The sequence below is a fragment of the Coregonus clupeaformis genome, chromosome 9 (assembly GCF_020615455.1).
Source record: "Coregonus clupeaformis isolate EN_2021a chromosome 9, ASM2061545v1, whole genome shotgun sequence".
Taxonomy (NCBI): domain Eukaryota; kingdom Metazoa; phylum Chordata; class Actinopteri; order Salmoniformes; family Salmonidae; genus Coregonus; species Coregonus clupeaformis.
In genome coordinates this window covers 27,429,728-27,447,287 of record NC_059200.1, presented here as the reverse complement: position 1 = coordinate 27,447,287, position 17,560 = coordinate 27,429,728, and the positions used below count along the sequence as shown (strand labels likewise).

General features: G+C 41.7%; 1 protein-coding gene across 4 annotated transcripts in view; it reads right to left on the bottom strand.

Annotated features, from left to right (window-relative positions):
- LOC121573893 (very low-density lipoprotein receptor) overlaps positions 1 to 17,560 on the bottom strand; it is a 49,373-nt gene that overhangs the window by 11,885 nt on the left and 19,928 nt on the right. For all 4 annotated transcript variants that reach the window (XM_041886274.2, XM_041886275.2, XM_041886276.2 and 1 more), the window contains exon 3: positions 1,468 to 1,590. In XM_041886274.2, coding sequence (XP_041742208.1) covers positions 1,468 to 1,590 — 123 coding nt within the window. The remainder of the gene's footprint in view (positions 1 to 1,467; positions 1,591 to 17,560) is intronic.

The window sequence follows — 17,560 nt, the reverse complement described above, 5'->3', positions numbered from 1 at the left end:
CCAAATACTTCTTTTCCACCATAATTTGCTAATAAATTCATTAAAATCCTACAATGTGATTTTCTGGATTTTTTTTTCTCATTTTGTCTGTCATAGTTGACGTGTACCTATGATGAAAATTACAGGCCTCTCATCTTTTTAAGTGGGAGAACTTGCACAATTGGTGGCTGACTAAATACTTTTTCCCCCACTGTATGTGTTCAACAAGATCAGATTGAGGTGTGAGTGTACACACACTGTCCTGTTTAAACTCCCTCAGTCTTTACAGGGTCTGTATCGTATAGATGAGATTATAGCCTCCACAACAACTAGGTTATTATAACCCAGAGAACGTCTGAGCCCATTCAGAACATTTACAAGCTTCTATCTAGAGTGGCTATTGATCCACCATACAATGCCTGTTGTTTAGGGATCAAACCTGGAGGAATTTCAGAGATTTCCATCCCTCATTCCCTTCTACAAGAATATCTATCAGGAACTGATCTGTTCATCATGCGGATTGAAACAGTGGGTTCATGTGTAGCAGGGAGGTCTGTCTTGAGTGATAAGGTAAGAATGTTCTGGTAAGAACGCTAGCTACCAGATCAATGAAGCTCAATTTCTGAGTAATGCACATGAAAGCATGCTGGGCTTTATCAGTCAGAGAAAGGTCCGTTTGTGAAGCATTAGATCCACATCAAAGAAGATAGGCTCTCTCTGTAGGAGTTAATGTAACGTCACAGACACGGAACTCAGACAGTCTAATGTATGATGGCAGATGAACGGGCCGACATGCTGCTTTTGAAAATATTATTCTTAACATCTAACCTAACGCACTTTTGGGAGGGGATTGCTCAAAGCCAACTGCTCCTATGAAAACTGAAGAATTAAAAAAGTTCTTCATTTCCACAGTATTTAGGTCTGGTGACACATTCTCTCTCTCACACACACAACACCCCCCCATACATCCATACTGGTCAAACAAACCAGTGACATGACATCTTGACCTGCTGCATGTACCCACCCTTCCCACTGTGTACTTCAGTGGAATACATTCTTGCTGCCCACACGTTGTTCCATTTGGAACATTCAATTAATGCCCTGTTAATGTAGCCACCTGGTGTCTCTATGCAACTGAACTATGTGAGGTGTGGAAGGGTGAATGGAGGACACACTTAGAGCAGTGTAGCTGAAAGAGCCAGAGTAACCTGATCCACTCTTGATCCAAAGCCATATGTAGAAACTGACACAGCTGTTGTATTGGCTGACAGTTCAAAGCACATGGTGATTCTGGACAACCTGATCCATTTATGTATTATGCTAGACCAAGGCTAAACAAAGTTGAAGAAATGTAACTCGACTCATGAAAAGTGAGGGCAATGAATTGAAGACTGTCTTATACTGTATATAATTATTGATCTAACAAACTACTGAATATGAAGGACTGAAGAACAGATTCCTATCTGGGGCTGGATCCACATGACTTACGGCACACTTCCATGCGCTCGTCAGATCCATCCTCACAGTCTGGCTCTCCGTCGCAGTGCCATCTCTTGGGGACGCATTGGCCGTTTCGACAGACAAAGTCCACTTCTGCACAGGTTTTGCGAACTGCAAAGGCACATAGGAATAGTGTGTTATAATAATACAGTATGCTAGCTTAGGAATCAAAATGGGAAACACAGTAAGTGAAGCATCTTTGTCTTTCAGTGTGAGGCCAAAAATCTGCTCCCAAGTTGGCTGACTGCCAACCAAAAATAAGAGCCAAGTCATACAGATCCATACTAATGATTCACAATGTGCCTTTTAGATCCTAGTCTGTAACCACGTTCCCATCCACAGTTATGAGTGTAAAGTCATACCGTATAAAAAAGGAAATCACGACAGCTGTGACGGAAACAGGACGTTTCGGTAAAATTTTTAAAAAGCCGACAATTTTTTCGTTCGACGTTTGAGTCTGTAAAATTAATTATGCAAGAAATGGCAGTGGAAACACCTTTATGCATAGATATTGATACAGTGAGGGAAAAAAGTATTTGATTCCCTGCTGATTTTGTACGTTTGCCCACTGACAGACATGATCAGTCTATAATTTTAATGGTAGGTTTATTTGAACAGTGAGACAGAACAACAACAACCAAAACCAGAAAAACGCATGTCAAAAATGTTATAAATTGATTTGCATTTTAATGAGGGAAATAAGTATTTGACCCCTCTGCAAAACACGACTTAGTACTTGGTGGCAAAACCCTTGTTGGCAATCACAGAGGTCAGACATTTCTTGTAGTTGGCCACCAGGTTTGCACACGTCAGGAGGGATTTTGTCCCACTCCTCTTTGCAGATCTTCTCCAAGTCATTAAGGTTTCGAGCCTGACGTTTGGCAACTCGAACTTTCAGCTCCCTCCACATATTTTCTATGGGATTAAGGTCTGGAGACTGGCTAGGCCACTCCAGGACCTTAATGTGCTTCTTCTTGAGCCACTCCTTTGTTGCCTTGGCCATGTGTTTTGGGTCATTGTCATGCTAGAATACCCATCAACGACCCATTTTCAATGCCCTGGCTGAGGGAAGGAGGTTTTCTGGATTTTTTGTTGTTATTCTGTCTCTCACTGTTCAAATAAACCTACCATTAAAATTATAGACTGATCATTTCTTTGTCAGTGGGCAAACGTACAAAATCAGAAGGGGATCAAATACTTTTTTCCCCTCACTGTATATAACCATCATATCGTTATGAACTTCACAGGGTGCTGAAAGTGCACGGTATGAGCTTGATGCTCCTTTCCAATAAATGTCTAGGGTCTTATTCTGGTGACAAGATTATCAATGTTTGAGTATCGTTTGACACAGAGCTGTTGGCTAGAGCGCACGTGCCAAGACCAGAGTAGGCACATTTGCTATTTAAACGCAACAGATTGTGACAAAACTAAAATCGGTAGAGTTGAAAATGCCATGGAAACACATTGAACATTCGATTTTTATTCGGTACATGAAAACGTAAGCGAAAAAGTACATTGTGTGCACTACGTCATCACACTGATTATTATTCGCAACAAGTCAGTTTGGTGGAAACACCACTGGTGGGAAAGTGCGCATATTTCCCTAATGAGGATTTTAGAATAGTCGCATGAAAATCTGTCACCAATTGGATGGAAACCTAGCTATAGTCACTACAGAGTATATTTAGCAGTGGTCTAGAGCAGTATTTTTGTTGTAGCCCCGGACAAGCACACCGATTCAACTTGTCAACTAATCATCAAGCGCTCAATGATGAGTTGAATCAGGCGAGTTTGTCCGGGGCTACATCAAAAATGTAGCCCCTGCTGTTGGGGTTACTGGAGGACTGGAGTTGGGAAACACTGGTCTATTGCACTCAGTATATAACAGCATTTGGCAAGACTACAATGGCAAGCAACGCACCCTCCCACCCGCCTACCCCACCCCATTTTCAGTCACTTCATGTCCACTGTGTTCAAGTGCCTCCTCATAGGCTATTCCTCCCTGTGGCTAGAATGGCAATAAGTGGCCATCTAACTATTATAGAAGAACCATCAGCATTAAATGTTACCAGGGAAGGGCTATGTGTGGTTGTGTTGGGGGTCATTTATACAGTAGGTCGAGGGAGCCATGGGCAGAGAGAGAGACCTAGGAAACAAAATGGGCAGGTAATCCATATAAACTCAGCAAAAAAAGAAACGTCCCTTTTTCAGGACCCCCTCTTTCAAAGATAATTCGTGAAAATCCAAATAACTTCACAGATCTTTATTGTAAAGGGTTTAAACGCTGTTTCCCATGCTTGTTCAATGAACCTTAAACAATTAATGAACATGCACCTGTGGAACGGTCGTTAAGACACTAACAGCTTACAGACGGTAGGCAATTAAGGTCACAGTTATGAAAACTTAGGACACTAAAAAGAGGCCTTTCTACTGACTCTGAAAAACACCAAAAGAAAGAAGGGTCCCTGCTCATCTGCGTGAACATGCCTTAGGCATGCTTCAAGGAGGCATGAGGACTGCAGATGTGGCCAGGGCAATAAATTGCAATGTCCGTACTGTGAGACGCCTAAGACAGCGCTACAGGGAGACAGGATGGACAGCTGATCGTCCTCACAGTGGCAGACCACGTGTAACCACACCTGCGGGACAGGTACAGGATGGCAACAACAACTGCCAGAGTTACACCAGGAACACACAATCCCTCCATCAGTGCTCAGACTGTCTGCAATAGGCTGAGAGGGACTGAGGGCTTGTAGGCCTGTTGTAAGGCAGGTCCTCACCAGACATCACCGGTAACAACATCGCCTATGGGCACAAACCCACCGTCGCTGGACCAGACAGGACTGGCAAAAAGTGCTCTTCACTGACGGGTCGCGGTTTTGTCTCACCAGGGGTAATGGTTGGATTTGCGTTTATCGTCGAAGGAATGAGCGTTACACCGAGGCCTGTACTCTGGAGCGGGATCAATTTGGAGGTGGAGGGTCCGTCATGGTCTGGGGCGGTGTGTCACAGCATCATCGGACTGAGCTTGTTGTCATTGCAGGCAATCTCAACGCTGTGCGTTACAGGGAAGACATCCTCCTCCCGCATGTGGTACCCTTCCTGCAGGCTCATCCTGACATGACAATGCCACCAGCCATACTGCTCGTTCTGTGCGTGATTTCCTGCAAGACAGGAATGTCAGTGTTCTGCCATGGCCAGAGAAGAGCCCGGATCTCAATCCCATTGAGCACGTCTGGGACCTGTTGGATCGGAGGGTGAGGGCTAGGGCCATTCCCCCCAGAAATGTCCGGGAACTTGCAGGTGCCTTGGTGGAAGAGTGGGGTAACATCTCACAGCAAGAACTGGCAAATCTGGTGCAGTCCATGAGGAGATGATGCACTGCAGTACTTAATGCAGCTGGTGGCCACACCAGATACTGACTGTTACTTTTGACCCCCCTTTGTTCAGGGACACATTATTCCATCTGTTAGTCACGTCTGTGGAACTTGTTCAGTTTATGCCTCAGTTGTTGAATCTTATGTTCATACAAATATTTACACGTTAAGTTTGCTGAACAAAAACGCAGTTGACGTTTCTTTTTTTGCTGAGTTTAGAAACCCAAACGTAAGGATGGGTGATATGACCAAAAAATATATATATTTTTTTCAAACTTATGGCTGATTCACGAGATACACACCTGTAACATTCTCTCTAAATAACCTTTTTTGCACAATTTAAAAAAAAGGTAAATACACTGCATTTCAAAACAGTCAGGGATAATCGAATGAATTCAGGGCTTGTAAAATTATACCTAGACTTCCACAACCATAAGACCCACTAATAATGTAATTATTTTATCAAAATCGTTTAACCTGCTTTTCTGCAATAATCACTGATCTGGCTTTCAAGTCTGTCTACGCCATTCTTGTTTTTAACCAGAACCATGCACATCCACTAATAATGACCAACTTCTTGTAGCAGGCATCATAGAAAATCAACGTCTCAAACAATATCTCAAGCACAAGCCCACGTGCTAGAGAGTAGCCAATTAATTGTTGTAGCCAACTTGGATCTATTTGCTTGCTAACAAGGTAGAACAGTTGAACTGTTTTGAATGGTCCATCCTGGCCAACTGTTTAAACAGCCTGTTTGTTTAGATATTGAAATCAAGTGGCATACCAGGATAAGACGCATATTTCCCAGAATGAGTGGCCAATTCCTTATATAAATAAGTATTTTTTATGCTCATTGCACATTTATAAAACACAGACTAGACAGCTAGCACACAAGTATGTGGCTAAAATGTTGCGAGCGGGACCATAATGCCACTCGTGACAGTAATTGAGCATTCATTTTCTACAAGTTCATCGATACTCGTTTTAATAGTCTGCTCTGTTCTACATTTTGAGAGTAATGACATAAAAAGGGTATCGTTAGAAAGGTTAAGTTCTTGTCTATTACAGTAAAATAATGTCTAAACGTTTCCATGACAGATTATGTTGGACCAAACCTCAAATGCAAATAGCGAGTTTAAACTGCTTGTAGTCAGATGAAGAAGTTATCTTTCGTCTTTGTTGTGAGTGGCAGGGGGAGGGGCTTGGTGTATGTGTGCGAGTAGGAAGGTGCGTGCACACAGCACAGATGGAACGAAGGAAACAAGACCAAAAGACATAAAACGCTCATAAAAACGACATTCTTGCGATACAGGCATTTGGACTTTCGCGCTAAAACAAATTCAAATGAATTCGATATAAATCGCCCAGCCCTACACAGACGGTTATGTCAGCACAGCTTTAAATTGAGAGACCGCACCACACAACCCTTTCTATGCCAACCCCTCCTTTCCCTCAGTCTCATCCACCATGACCCAGATATCACAGAGAATAAAGGCGAAACACTGTTTGCCCAGATGGGGCTCATTTGCACGTCTGTCACTGCCATTTTCAGCTCTCCAGAACCGCTGCAACTCGCACCAGGTCGTTGCCCTGGTGGATTCACTCACAGCACCAATGGGGCCCAGATAAGTAGGGATGTGTATCTTTCCCCTTCAATACACATCTAGATACATGTTCTCCGATATGATACAGGAACAATACATTTGAGTTTGAAACGATTCGGTTTGATTAGAGAACGAATCGATATGTTGCATTAACACATTCTAATTAAAAATCTGCTGCTGATGGAGCTCATGAGCTGGATCTGTCGTGTGTTAATGATGTAGGCCTATGTACTATGTAGGCACCTGAGATGTACCATAAGGGAAATTAAGCATATACCACTATCAGATTAGGGAGGCAATGTAGCCCATGTTTTTTTGTCCACTCACTTTGGTTCTGAAATTACCATCACCCACTTAAAAAGGTTCACTACGCAGAAATCGCTCCACCATTTCCTGGCTGCCAATAGTTCACCTAATTTCGGTTTGTGACAAAACAAGCAATCATTGTACAGAGAATCATTGTAACAGCTAAACCACTGAAATATATTTTCCATCACCAAAAATATTGTACTTTCATCTGGTGTACCAAACCGAAAGTAAAAGGACACAAAAACTATTTAACGGGAAGCATAGAAATAGCCCACATTGAACAGATCTACCTTAGACTTGCTTCAATAAGAGTGACATATCTATAACTCACATTTCTATGTGAATTTGGTCAGGTCGCCCAAAAAAGTTACATATTGTAGCTTTAACCTGTCATTTATGCAGATTAACTGTTTGAGCTAGTAATGTAGCCAATTAATATATACAGTGAGTGTCGTAGTAAATATATATAATGTTATAGCTTGGTCTGACTAAAATCTTGTGCATGACCCATCTTGTGTTGGGCCTTTGGATTTAATACAATGCACAAAGACTTCTATCTTGTCGGCCTTATCAGCAGGTGGCTATGGACAACACCCACGCCATAGGTCTCTCAGTTCTCTCAACTCACAAGTTATTGCTCTGAGGACATACACACACACACCCCCACACACACACACACACACACACACACACATCATCATTGTTAAACATACACACATACACACACACACACACACACACACACACACACACACATACACACACACACACACACACACACACACACACACACACACACACACACATCATCATTGTTAAGCACACACACACAAAAACCCCCTTCTCTTAGGCTGAACATCTGAAGACAGAGAACCCGACTCAGAGCCAATGCAATGGAAGTGACCTCGACCAACTCATCAGGACCAATCAGAAGATCAGAACTACTAGAATCAACCTACTTTATTTTATTGTATAAAATGTCAGCACACAATGTTTAGGGGCTCGCTCTCTCAGATATCTCCCTACGAGGTTGACGAACGGGTCCGTGCACGCTATTTACAGATATCTTTACCTCTGAATAAACTGCCTCATATTATACAATTATCCACCTTGTCCGAAAGTCTCTACTTGGTCTCCGTTCTCCAGTAAACTTGTTTTATCAACAAACTTGGTAGCAGAGGGTGGTTTTCTAACTCTGAATTCGGTCCATAAAAGTTGATAGAGACAGGAGACAAGTAAGAGACGGATCTGAAAGGACGGGTGACCTATCCGCAGGAGCAGCCGGGAATCCAGCTCGCCTCAGGAAACTGATCTAGACGGCCGTCAATACAAAGGTAAGCAGAACCTGTTAAAACAAAATCTGCATATTGTATTGTAGGATAAACTAAATTATGATCAGTAAGTACTGGGCGTGAGTATGGATTACTGTAAAATTTATAACATATCTATTATGACTCAAAAGGCACATATGTAAAGATATCTGAATTATTTAGGTTTTTACTGTTGAAATGTGACTCTAAGAGAAGAAGTCTAGTTACAGTGGTTTTATTTTCTGTTGAAATGCGGCTTTCTAGTGAGGAGCCTATTACAGAGGTTTTGGTCCACAAGCGATGGACCCCTTTTATTTGATCCACAAGAGAAGGATCTGGTGACTTGATAAAAAGATTCAGATAGTCGGGTTGAGTTAATTCCGTGAGAATCCAAGTCCAGAAAAGGTTCTCCCGACTAGACGCCAGTTGAATGGTTTAAACGACTGGGAGCCTCCTTGAGGAGAATCAAAAAAATAAAAATAAAAATACAAGTTCAGATAGTCGGGCAATTGGTTGACGTGGCACTCAACTATATGTACTGTGAGGAACTTAAACTGAATTCGTGTGTTGCTTAGGTTTTTACTGTTGAAATGTGACTCTAAGAGAAGAAGTCTAGTTACAGTGGTTTTATTTTCTGTTGAAATGCGGCTTTCTAGTGAGGAGCCTATTACAGAGGTTTTGGTCCACAAGCGATGGACCCCTTTTATTTGATCCACAAGAGAAGGATCTGGTGACTTGATAAAAAGATTCAGATAGTCGGGTTGAGTTAATTCCGTGAGAATCCAAGTCCAGAAAAGGTTCTCCCGACTAGACGCCAGTTGAATGGTTTAAACGACTGGGAGTCTCCTTGAGGAGAATCAAAAAAATAAAAATAAAAATACAAGTTCAGATAGTCGGGCAATTGGTTGACGTGGCACTCAACTATATGTACTGTGAGGAACTTAAACTGAATTCGTGTGTTGATGCTGATATGTAATGAAAATGTAATTGTTGAAATGATAACCTGAATGTTGTGTAAGATTGGCCGTTTCATGAGACTAACTAGTGGATAACTTTAAGAGGACCACCGAGTCCTATTTCGCCTGTTATGTAGCCGCTGCGCTAAAAGCTGACTTGAACTTTTTCCCTCTTGTGGTGTTGGTATTTTCATAATTCCTAAAATTAGATTGATAATTATTTTGGAAGCGCTCGAGTTTGTTAATATATTGTTCCAAAAGGGCGGTTCTGATACCTTTTGGGAAAATATATAATAACTCGAATAACTGAAAAACAATAATAACTTTTGCTAAATAATTCCTAAAATTAAATTGATAATTATTTTGGGAGCGCTTGAGTTTGTTAATATATTGTTCCAAAAGGGCGGTTCTGATACCTTTTGGGAAAATATATAATAACTCGAATAACTGAAAAACAATAATAACATTTGCTAAATAATTCCTAAAATTAAATTGATAATTATTTTGGGAGCGCTTGAGTTTGTTAATATATTGTTCCAAAAGGGCGGTTCTGATACCTTTTGGGAAAATATATAATAATTCGAATAATTGAAAAACAATAATACCTTTTGCAAAATAATTCCTAATAATAAAGTATTGAACATTTTTGTGTACGAGGGTGGGACATCAGAGATAAATCTCAGTCAGCGCCAAGAATACATTGCTGGATTCGGCCAGTGACGGGCTAAGAGCACCAAGATAGTCTAAAAAACTGTATAACCATGGCAACCACTACCGTCCCAAAACTCAAGTTTAATGAATATCTAGATAAAAAAATACAGGATAGAGCGGGAGTGGTGCCGAATGGTTTTTTAATTCGATCTAAAAGTTGGTGCGAGAGGAAAAGGCAAATCATCGATCTAAAAACAGACGGAAGAGTGACCTGAAAATCCTGGAGAAATCAACTATTCGTCTTGGCTCAGGGAAACCTGATCAGAGCGCGCTCTTCTAAAAAGGTATGCAGAGCCTGTTAAAACGAAATCTTGCATATTGTATTATAGACCAATACCAAATTATGATCAGTAGTACTGAGCGTGAGTATGAATACTTGTTAAATAATTTTCCATCCTAATGAATTAAGGCATACATGAGATATCTGGTATTGTGTTTTATACTAAGGAATTAAGGAATAAGGAATAAGGAATAAGGAATAAAGATAAACGTATCCAGAATGTGTCGAACTACGGATTGACGCATTGGTGGATAAGATTTGACCCACAACTAGATTCCTAAAGGGACCCAGTTTGAACTGAGACCTTTTGCATAAATCCTATTAGGGGAGGTCCTACCCTATAGGTTGCGAGGAGGTAGAAGTTTAACTGTGGCAGAGTTCTAGACATTAGGTGGAGGGAGAGGTATGGTTTTGAGGGACGTCTGGACGCAGATAAACTCGAATCCATGCTTAAAACAGATACATAAGGTGTGTAAAGGAGAAATGAGCAGTGAGAGAGAAAGAGAGAGTTGCGAGGGGAGGGGCTGGAGAGAGCGAAAGTGTGGCTTTTGGAGCGAGGAAAGACTGGAGTTGGCTGGGAACACCACGGGGTGATTATTTGAGAGGTGCCTGTGGGTTTCTGACGAGGGATGAGATGGGTGAGAAAGTAGAGAATATTTACATTTGCATTTTTGGTGATTTGGCAGACGCTCTTGTCCAGAGCGACTTGCAGGAGCGATTGGGGTTGAGTGCCTTGCTCGAGGGCACATCGGCAGATTTTTCGCCTGGTCGGCTCGGGGATTGGAACCGGCGACCTCTCGGTTCTTGGCGCGGCGCTACTGATCACTAAGCTGCCTGCCGCCCCATATGAGTTTAAGGTTGTGGCGTTGTTTGATCATGTGATAAGGTTTAATTTGTAATCGGACCATAACTAAAGTGGTTGTAGAAGTAATGTATAGGTAGGGGAGAGCCAATAGGGGGCTCCATTGAACTATTATGGTTTATTTGGCATTTCAATGGCATAAGGTGAAATCTGTATGCATGAGGGGAATTCGATTATGTATTATTATAGTATTATGGACACTCCGTAATAAATAAACTGAACCAAACAAGACGTTACTACAGCAATAGAGAATAGTTAATGTTGTTACGTTAGTTCTTAAACCCGATGATAGAGGAAAATGCAGAACGCTGTTAGAGTGTGTTTTATTTAGGCTACTAGGGTGTTTGAGACGGAAGGGCTGGCTAGACGGGGGTGATGACGTGGCTGGATGTGCGACGTGAAAGTATTTACTTTGTGAGAATCGTAGATGGTGTGGAGTGACTGGCGATGTCCCTGGTTCGAACACAGGTAGGGACAGTAGACAAAGCTTTCGCAGTGGGGCTATATACCTAGATTACTATGTGGATGTGAAAGGTTGAATTAGATAGACTTTTCTAGAATACTTCTATTTAAGCTATGAAAATATGTTATAAGGTTACCATGCGCTCTCCCCGAAGGAGCAAGGGGAGGGTGAGAGACAGTACAGTTCAGATGGTAGGAACATTATTAAATGTATGCTAATCAACGATAGCAAGTATTTGTTTTATTAATTAGGGCATAATCAGAGAGAACAGTTAAATAAATTGAATAGCGAACTGAAATGGTTTAGCGGGAAAATATAAATGTTTGGTACATGTAGCAGAGTTAGGGTAATCAATTAAATAATAATTGTATACGCGAGGAATTTTGAGTGGTTTTATAGATTAGTTATGAGGAATTAGATTGATACAAACAATTATTGATGGGTTAAGACTGGGGATAACCAGGAGAAAGAGATTAGCTCATCTCGTTGGAATGTTGCCAAGGGCTAGGGGAGCAGTAGTGAAGTTAGGCCGTATTTAGGTCATGAAAGTGAGCTACCAAATTAAGGCCTGGCTATTTGTGGTTGTTTTTCAAATTGGGTTTTCAAATAAAAACAACACACCTAGTATGATGTTTATAAAGCCTTGTTTCAATTTTTGGGGGGTTTTCAGCAGGTCAAGGGTTATAGGTCTTAAAGGTGCACACAGTGAATTTTATGGATTTTTTTAGGTTTTGGCTGAGTTTGGGGTATATATGATTTCTTATGAGAATGAATGTCATGAGGACTTAATGAACACTTGGGATAACTAACATTTATGAAATATTTAGAATAATGGTAATTGTTTAGTATACTATGGGATTAAACAGTTCGTTAAATGATTTCAATGGCTTCTGAACTCTGTTTTAACATTCTGGTGTTAATTAATCATCCACACTAGTACATTCTAAAGGCATGAGAGGAAGACTTTAAGATAGTTTATTTTACTAAGTTGAGGGTAATTTATAGTACTGTGATAATTGTGAAGAAGATTATAATTTGGTAATAATATATTTGATTTGAACCATAAATAACAGAAGAGAGAGTGGAGGAATGGCAATTGGATAATGAAATACCAATATTAACTAAAGTGATTGTTTAGGTAGGTGGTAATATTGACACATGGCCAAATCATGTGTCAAAGAGGGGGATGGTTGGATTAAATATTAAATATATACGAAGGAGAGGACAAAATACTTTATTAAATATATACGAAGGAGAGGACAAAATACTTAAAAAAAAAAAAAAAACATGTATGATAGTTTATTAACCACACCTGTATGTCAGAGGTTTTGTGCCCCACAGGTGAACTAAAGGAGAAGGTGACCCACTCTATCTAACCAGGAGACTGAATCAGGCCTGGCGGGAAGGGACCCTACCAAGTACTGCCTTTGCCAGCAGAATAGCTGAGAGATCCATCTGGGTGCATGTCACACACTGTACAAAACCAGCTACACCTGACGAACAAACACAGAGTTAGGAGAAAGATCCGATCACCACTATGGTTCGGGGGTTGCCTCCTTAACGAAGATTCCCTTACCCTGTCTGATCATCCCTGTGTGAGTTCGATAGAAGGTAAAGCAATGGGTTGGCCTCTGGCATCTGACATGTTCTCAGGGCAAGGGTGGGGATTCACAGGTCTCCCGACGGTGGGTAGCTGTCTGATTGTGGGGGCCATATTCCTAACACACACGGACCCTCCTGTTTCAGCCAGAAGTGGTAGTTAACCTAACACAAGTTGAAAAGGCATAGGAGACAGCTAGACGTAGGGAAAGGGGAAATTCTAGAGTAAACCTCTCTGAGGGAGGTAGTGAGACCGGGGCTGTGATAAAGATAGTGCAAAACTATGGACCTGGAGGAAGTAGTACAGGTGGAAACGGGGGTATAGAAATCTTAACCTGTGGTTGGAATGGATTCAGTATACGGGAAAAAAACTATGTCTAAAGAGGACTGTTTTGCCTGTAGGACAGCCAAACCAGGGATAACAACTACTCCGTTCCCCTTGACAGGCTTTAACTCTCTGTCAGGTTTTCCTCCATGCAAGCCACCTGGGAATGTGGTGAAAGAGTCTTATGGTAACTTGCACTATCTGTTTCCCCCGATAACAAAGTCATCCCGACCTGGGTTGCCTCAGTTTGAAGTCACAGGGGATTCTTATTATTGTTTTTCTAGGACTAGTAAGGATAGGATACAGGGTAGGGCATCTTAGCTCCTGCTCCCACACAGAGAATGTCACACCTAAAGAGACCATGACTAAATCTCTCCTCTTTGTTGCAGCAAGAGGATTATAGGAGCCAAAACCAGGCCCGTGCTGACATCTGATGGATGTGTGGTGATAACTGATTGTGAACTCACCTACATACGCAAACAATCAAACGTGTCAGAGATTGGTGAGTTGTCACATAGAAAGTAGGACCTCCTCCCGGGATCCTTTGATGAAAGGATATATATTGATGGGATCCACAATCAGATCGCAGCTGGGTTTGAATCAAGTATTTTCTGGTGGTCAAACAATTAAAATGTAGATTGGATAAATTATATTTAATATAACCAGCAAAAGATTTATTAACCACACTCGTGATGCAATAAAGGGATTAGCTGAGCAGACAGCGGCAACTAGCTTAATGACATGGCAGAATAGAATAGCTTTAGATATGCTTTTGGCTGAGCGGGACGGGGTTTGTGTTCTGTTTGGATATATGTGCTGTACTTTCATCTCCAACAATATAGCACCGGACGGGCCCGTGACCAAAGCGCTTGAGTGACCATCACCACGCTGGCGAACGAACTGGTTGAGAACTCTGGTATTGATAGCTCCATAAACGGTTGGTTTGATAACGTATTTGGTAAATGGAAAACTATTGTTGTGACTATTCTGGGTGAAGTTATGGCCTCTATGGGTATACTTGTTCTTTGTGGATGTTGCCTTATTTCCTGGCTGAGTGACTGGTTTGGTGAGTACTCTTCTATGGTGGTTACTGGATTTCTGACCCTAGTAATTGTGTTTTTGCTGTTAATGTGTTGTGCTGCTTGCATCGTCCCCTGTCTCAGGAGGTCAGTGGTAGGAGTGGTGCAGGCGTCAGGTATGATGCTGTTGTTACCGGCCCAGGATGATGCAGGTGACTCTGCTACTGACTCTGAGACCAAGCTGGATGATCCATGTTTTGCCTAGTAAAATACATACACGCATTTATTTTCAGTTCTTGCTCATTTATTACCTTACGTTTTTACTAACCACTGTGATTGTTTATTCTTCCTGATGTGAAGGTAAAGGATTCCTGGGTGGCTGGTAGCCAACTCAGTACATGTTAGGTGTAGGGGAGGAATAGAGGGTTAAAATTATTATTTTTATTTTCTATTAACATTAAATGTTGTGATTTAATTTCCATATCCTGTTATTCTTAAGGGTGATTATACTCTGTTTAGAGTGACACCATAAAATTGTTGGGTTTTATTTTTTTGGATCTGTATGTGATGAATAGCTTGGAAGGAATGCATTAATGAGGAGCACTATACTGATATGGATTGTTTCACATAACAGGCTGATAAGAACACTCTCTCTTTGTTGTCTGTGAAACTGTCCTTGAACATGGGTACATGGAGTACAGTTTTGGGGGGCTCGTCCTTTTGGGTGCTGACTGTTGTACTATTAATAAAAACGTCGATAGAATTAACTGCATACATTAATGTTAAAATTAGGCAATTGGACACAACAAGGTTTTGAGGCGGTGCATGGCCAGTTGGCTGCAACCTCTCTCATGGCTTTCCAAAATCGTATTGCTGTCGACATGTTCCTGGCTGAAAAAGGAGGAGTATGTGCTATGTTTGGTGAACAATGTTGTACCTTTATTCCCAACAATACAGCCACAGATGGCAGTTTGATAATTGCCCTGGAAGGGTTACGAACTCTTAAATGGTAAGATGAAGAGCCACTCAGGGGTGGACACTTCAATGTGGGACTCTTGGATGGATGCGTTTGGTAAATATAAAACGCTTGTTTCTTCTATACTTGTATCCATCTCAATTTTGCTGCAATTCTAGTGCTTTGTGGATGCTGTTGCATTCCATGCATACGGACGCTGACAACCAGGATTATAACCACCGCTATTGATCCACATCCTGCAGATAACGGTCAGATGTTTCCTTTGCTTGCTATTGACGATGCTGACCAAGGATATCTGGATGATGAATAGCATTTAAGCTTTTTGTCACGTCTCTTGTGAGACGTGAAGAGGGGGAATGTAAAACTTTATCTTCTGATAAAGTTTTCCCTATTTTGCCAAATTGCAGCATTTCAGCTTTATGTCACGTCTCTTGTGAGACGTGAGGAGGGGGAATCAAAACTTTATCTTCTGATAAAGTTTTCCCTATTTTGCCAATTACACTGTTAGCTTGTGTCACGTCTTAAGTTTTCCTTCTTTACTGTTACTTGGTCACGTCTCTGGGGAGACGTGAAGAGAGGGATTTGTCGTAGTAAATATATATAATGTTATAGCTTGGTCTGACTAAAATCTTGTGCATGACCCATCTTGTGTTGGGCCTTTGGATTTAATACAATGCACAAAGACTTCTATCTTGTCGGCCTTATCAGCAGGTGGCTATGGACAACACCCACGCCATAGGTCTCTCAGTTCTCTCAACTCACAAGTTATTGCTCTGAGGACATACACACACACACCCCCACACACACACACACACATCATCATTGTTAACACACACACACACACACACACACACACACACATCATCATTGTTAAACACACACACACACACACACACACACACACACACACATCATCATTGTTAAGCACACACACACAAAAACCCCCTTCTCTTAGGCTGAACATCTGAAGACAGAGAACCCGACTCAGAGCCAATGCAATGGAAGTGACCTCGACCAACTCATCAGGACCAATCAGAAGATCAGAACTACTAGAATCAACCTACTTTATTTTATTGTATAAAATGTCAGCACACAATGTTTAGGGGCTCGCTCTCTCAGATATCTCCCTACGAGGTTGACGAACGGGTCCGTGCACGCTATTTACAGATATCTTTACCTCTGAATAAACTGCCTCATATTATACAATTATCCACCTTGTCCGAAAGTCTCTACTTGGTCTCCGTTCTCCAGTAAACTTGTTTTATCAACATGAGGGAAAAAAGAATGATTCCCTGCTGATTTTGTACATTTGCCCACTGACAAAGAAATGATCAGTCTATAATTTTAAATGGTAGGTTTATTTGAACAGTGAGAGACAGAATAACAAACAACAAAATCCAGAAAAACACATGTCAAAAATGTCATACATTGAGTCGCATTTTAATGAGGGAAATAAGTATTTGACCCCCTCTCATTCAGAAAGATTTCTGGCTCCCAGGTGTCTTTTATACAGGTAACGAGCTGAGATTAGGAGCACACTCTTAAAGGGAGTGCTCCTAATCTCAGCTTGTTACCTGTATAAAAGACACCTGTCTACAGAAGCAATCAATCAGATTCCAAACTCTCCACCATGGCCAAGACCAAAGAGCTATCCAAGGATGTCAGGGACAAGATTGTAGACCTACACAAGGCTGGACTGGGCTACAAGACCATCGCCAAGCAGCTTGGTGAGAAGGTGACAGTTGGTGCGATTATTCGCAAATGGAAGAAACACAAACGCACTGTCAATCTCCCTCGGCCTGGGGCTCCATGCAAGATCTCACCTCGTGGAGTTGCAATGATCATGAGAACGGTGAGGAATCAGCCCAGAACTACACGGGAGGATCTTGTCAATGATCTCAAGGCAGCTGGGACCATAGTCACCAAGAAAACAATTGGTAACACACTACGCCGTGAAGGACTGAAATCCTGCAGCACCCGCAAGGTCCCCCTGCTCAAGAAAGCACATATACAGGGCCGTCTGAAGTTTGCCAATTAACATCTGAATGATTCAGAGGAGAACTGGGTGAAAGTGTTGTGGTCAGATGAGACCAAAATTGAGCTATTTGGCATCAACTCGCCGTGTTTGGAGGAATGCTGCCTATGACCCCAAGAACACCATCAAACATGGAGGTGGAAACATTATGCTTTGGGGGTGTTTTTCTGCCAAGGGGACAGGACAACTTCACTGCATCAAAGGGACGATGGACGGGGTCATGTACCATCAAATCTTGGGTGAGAACCTCCTTCC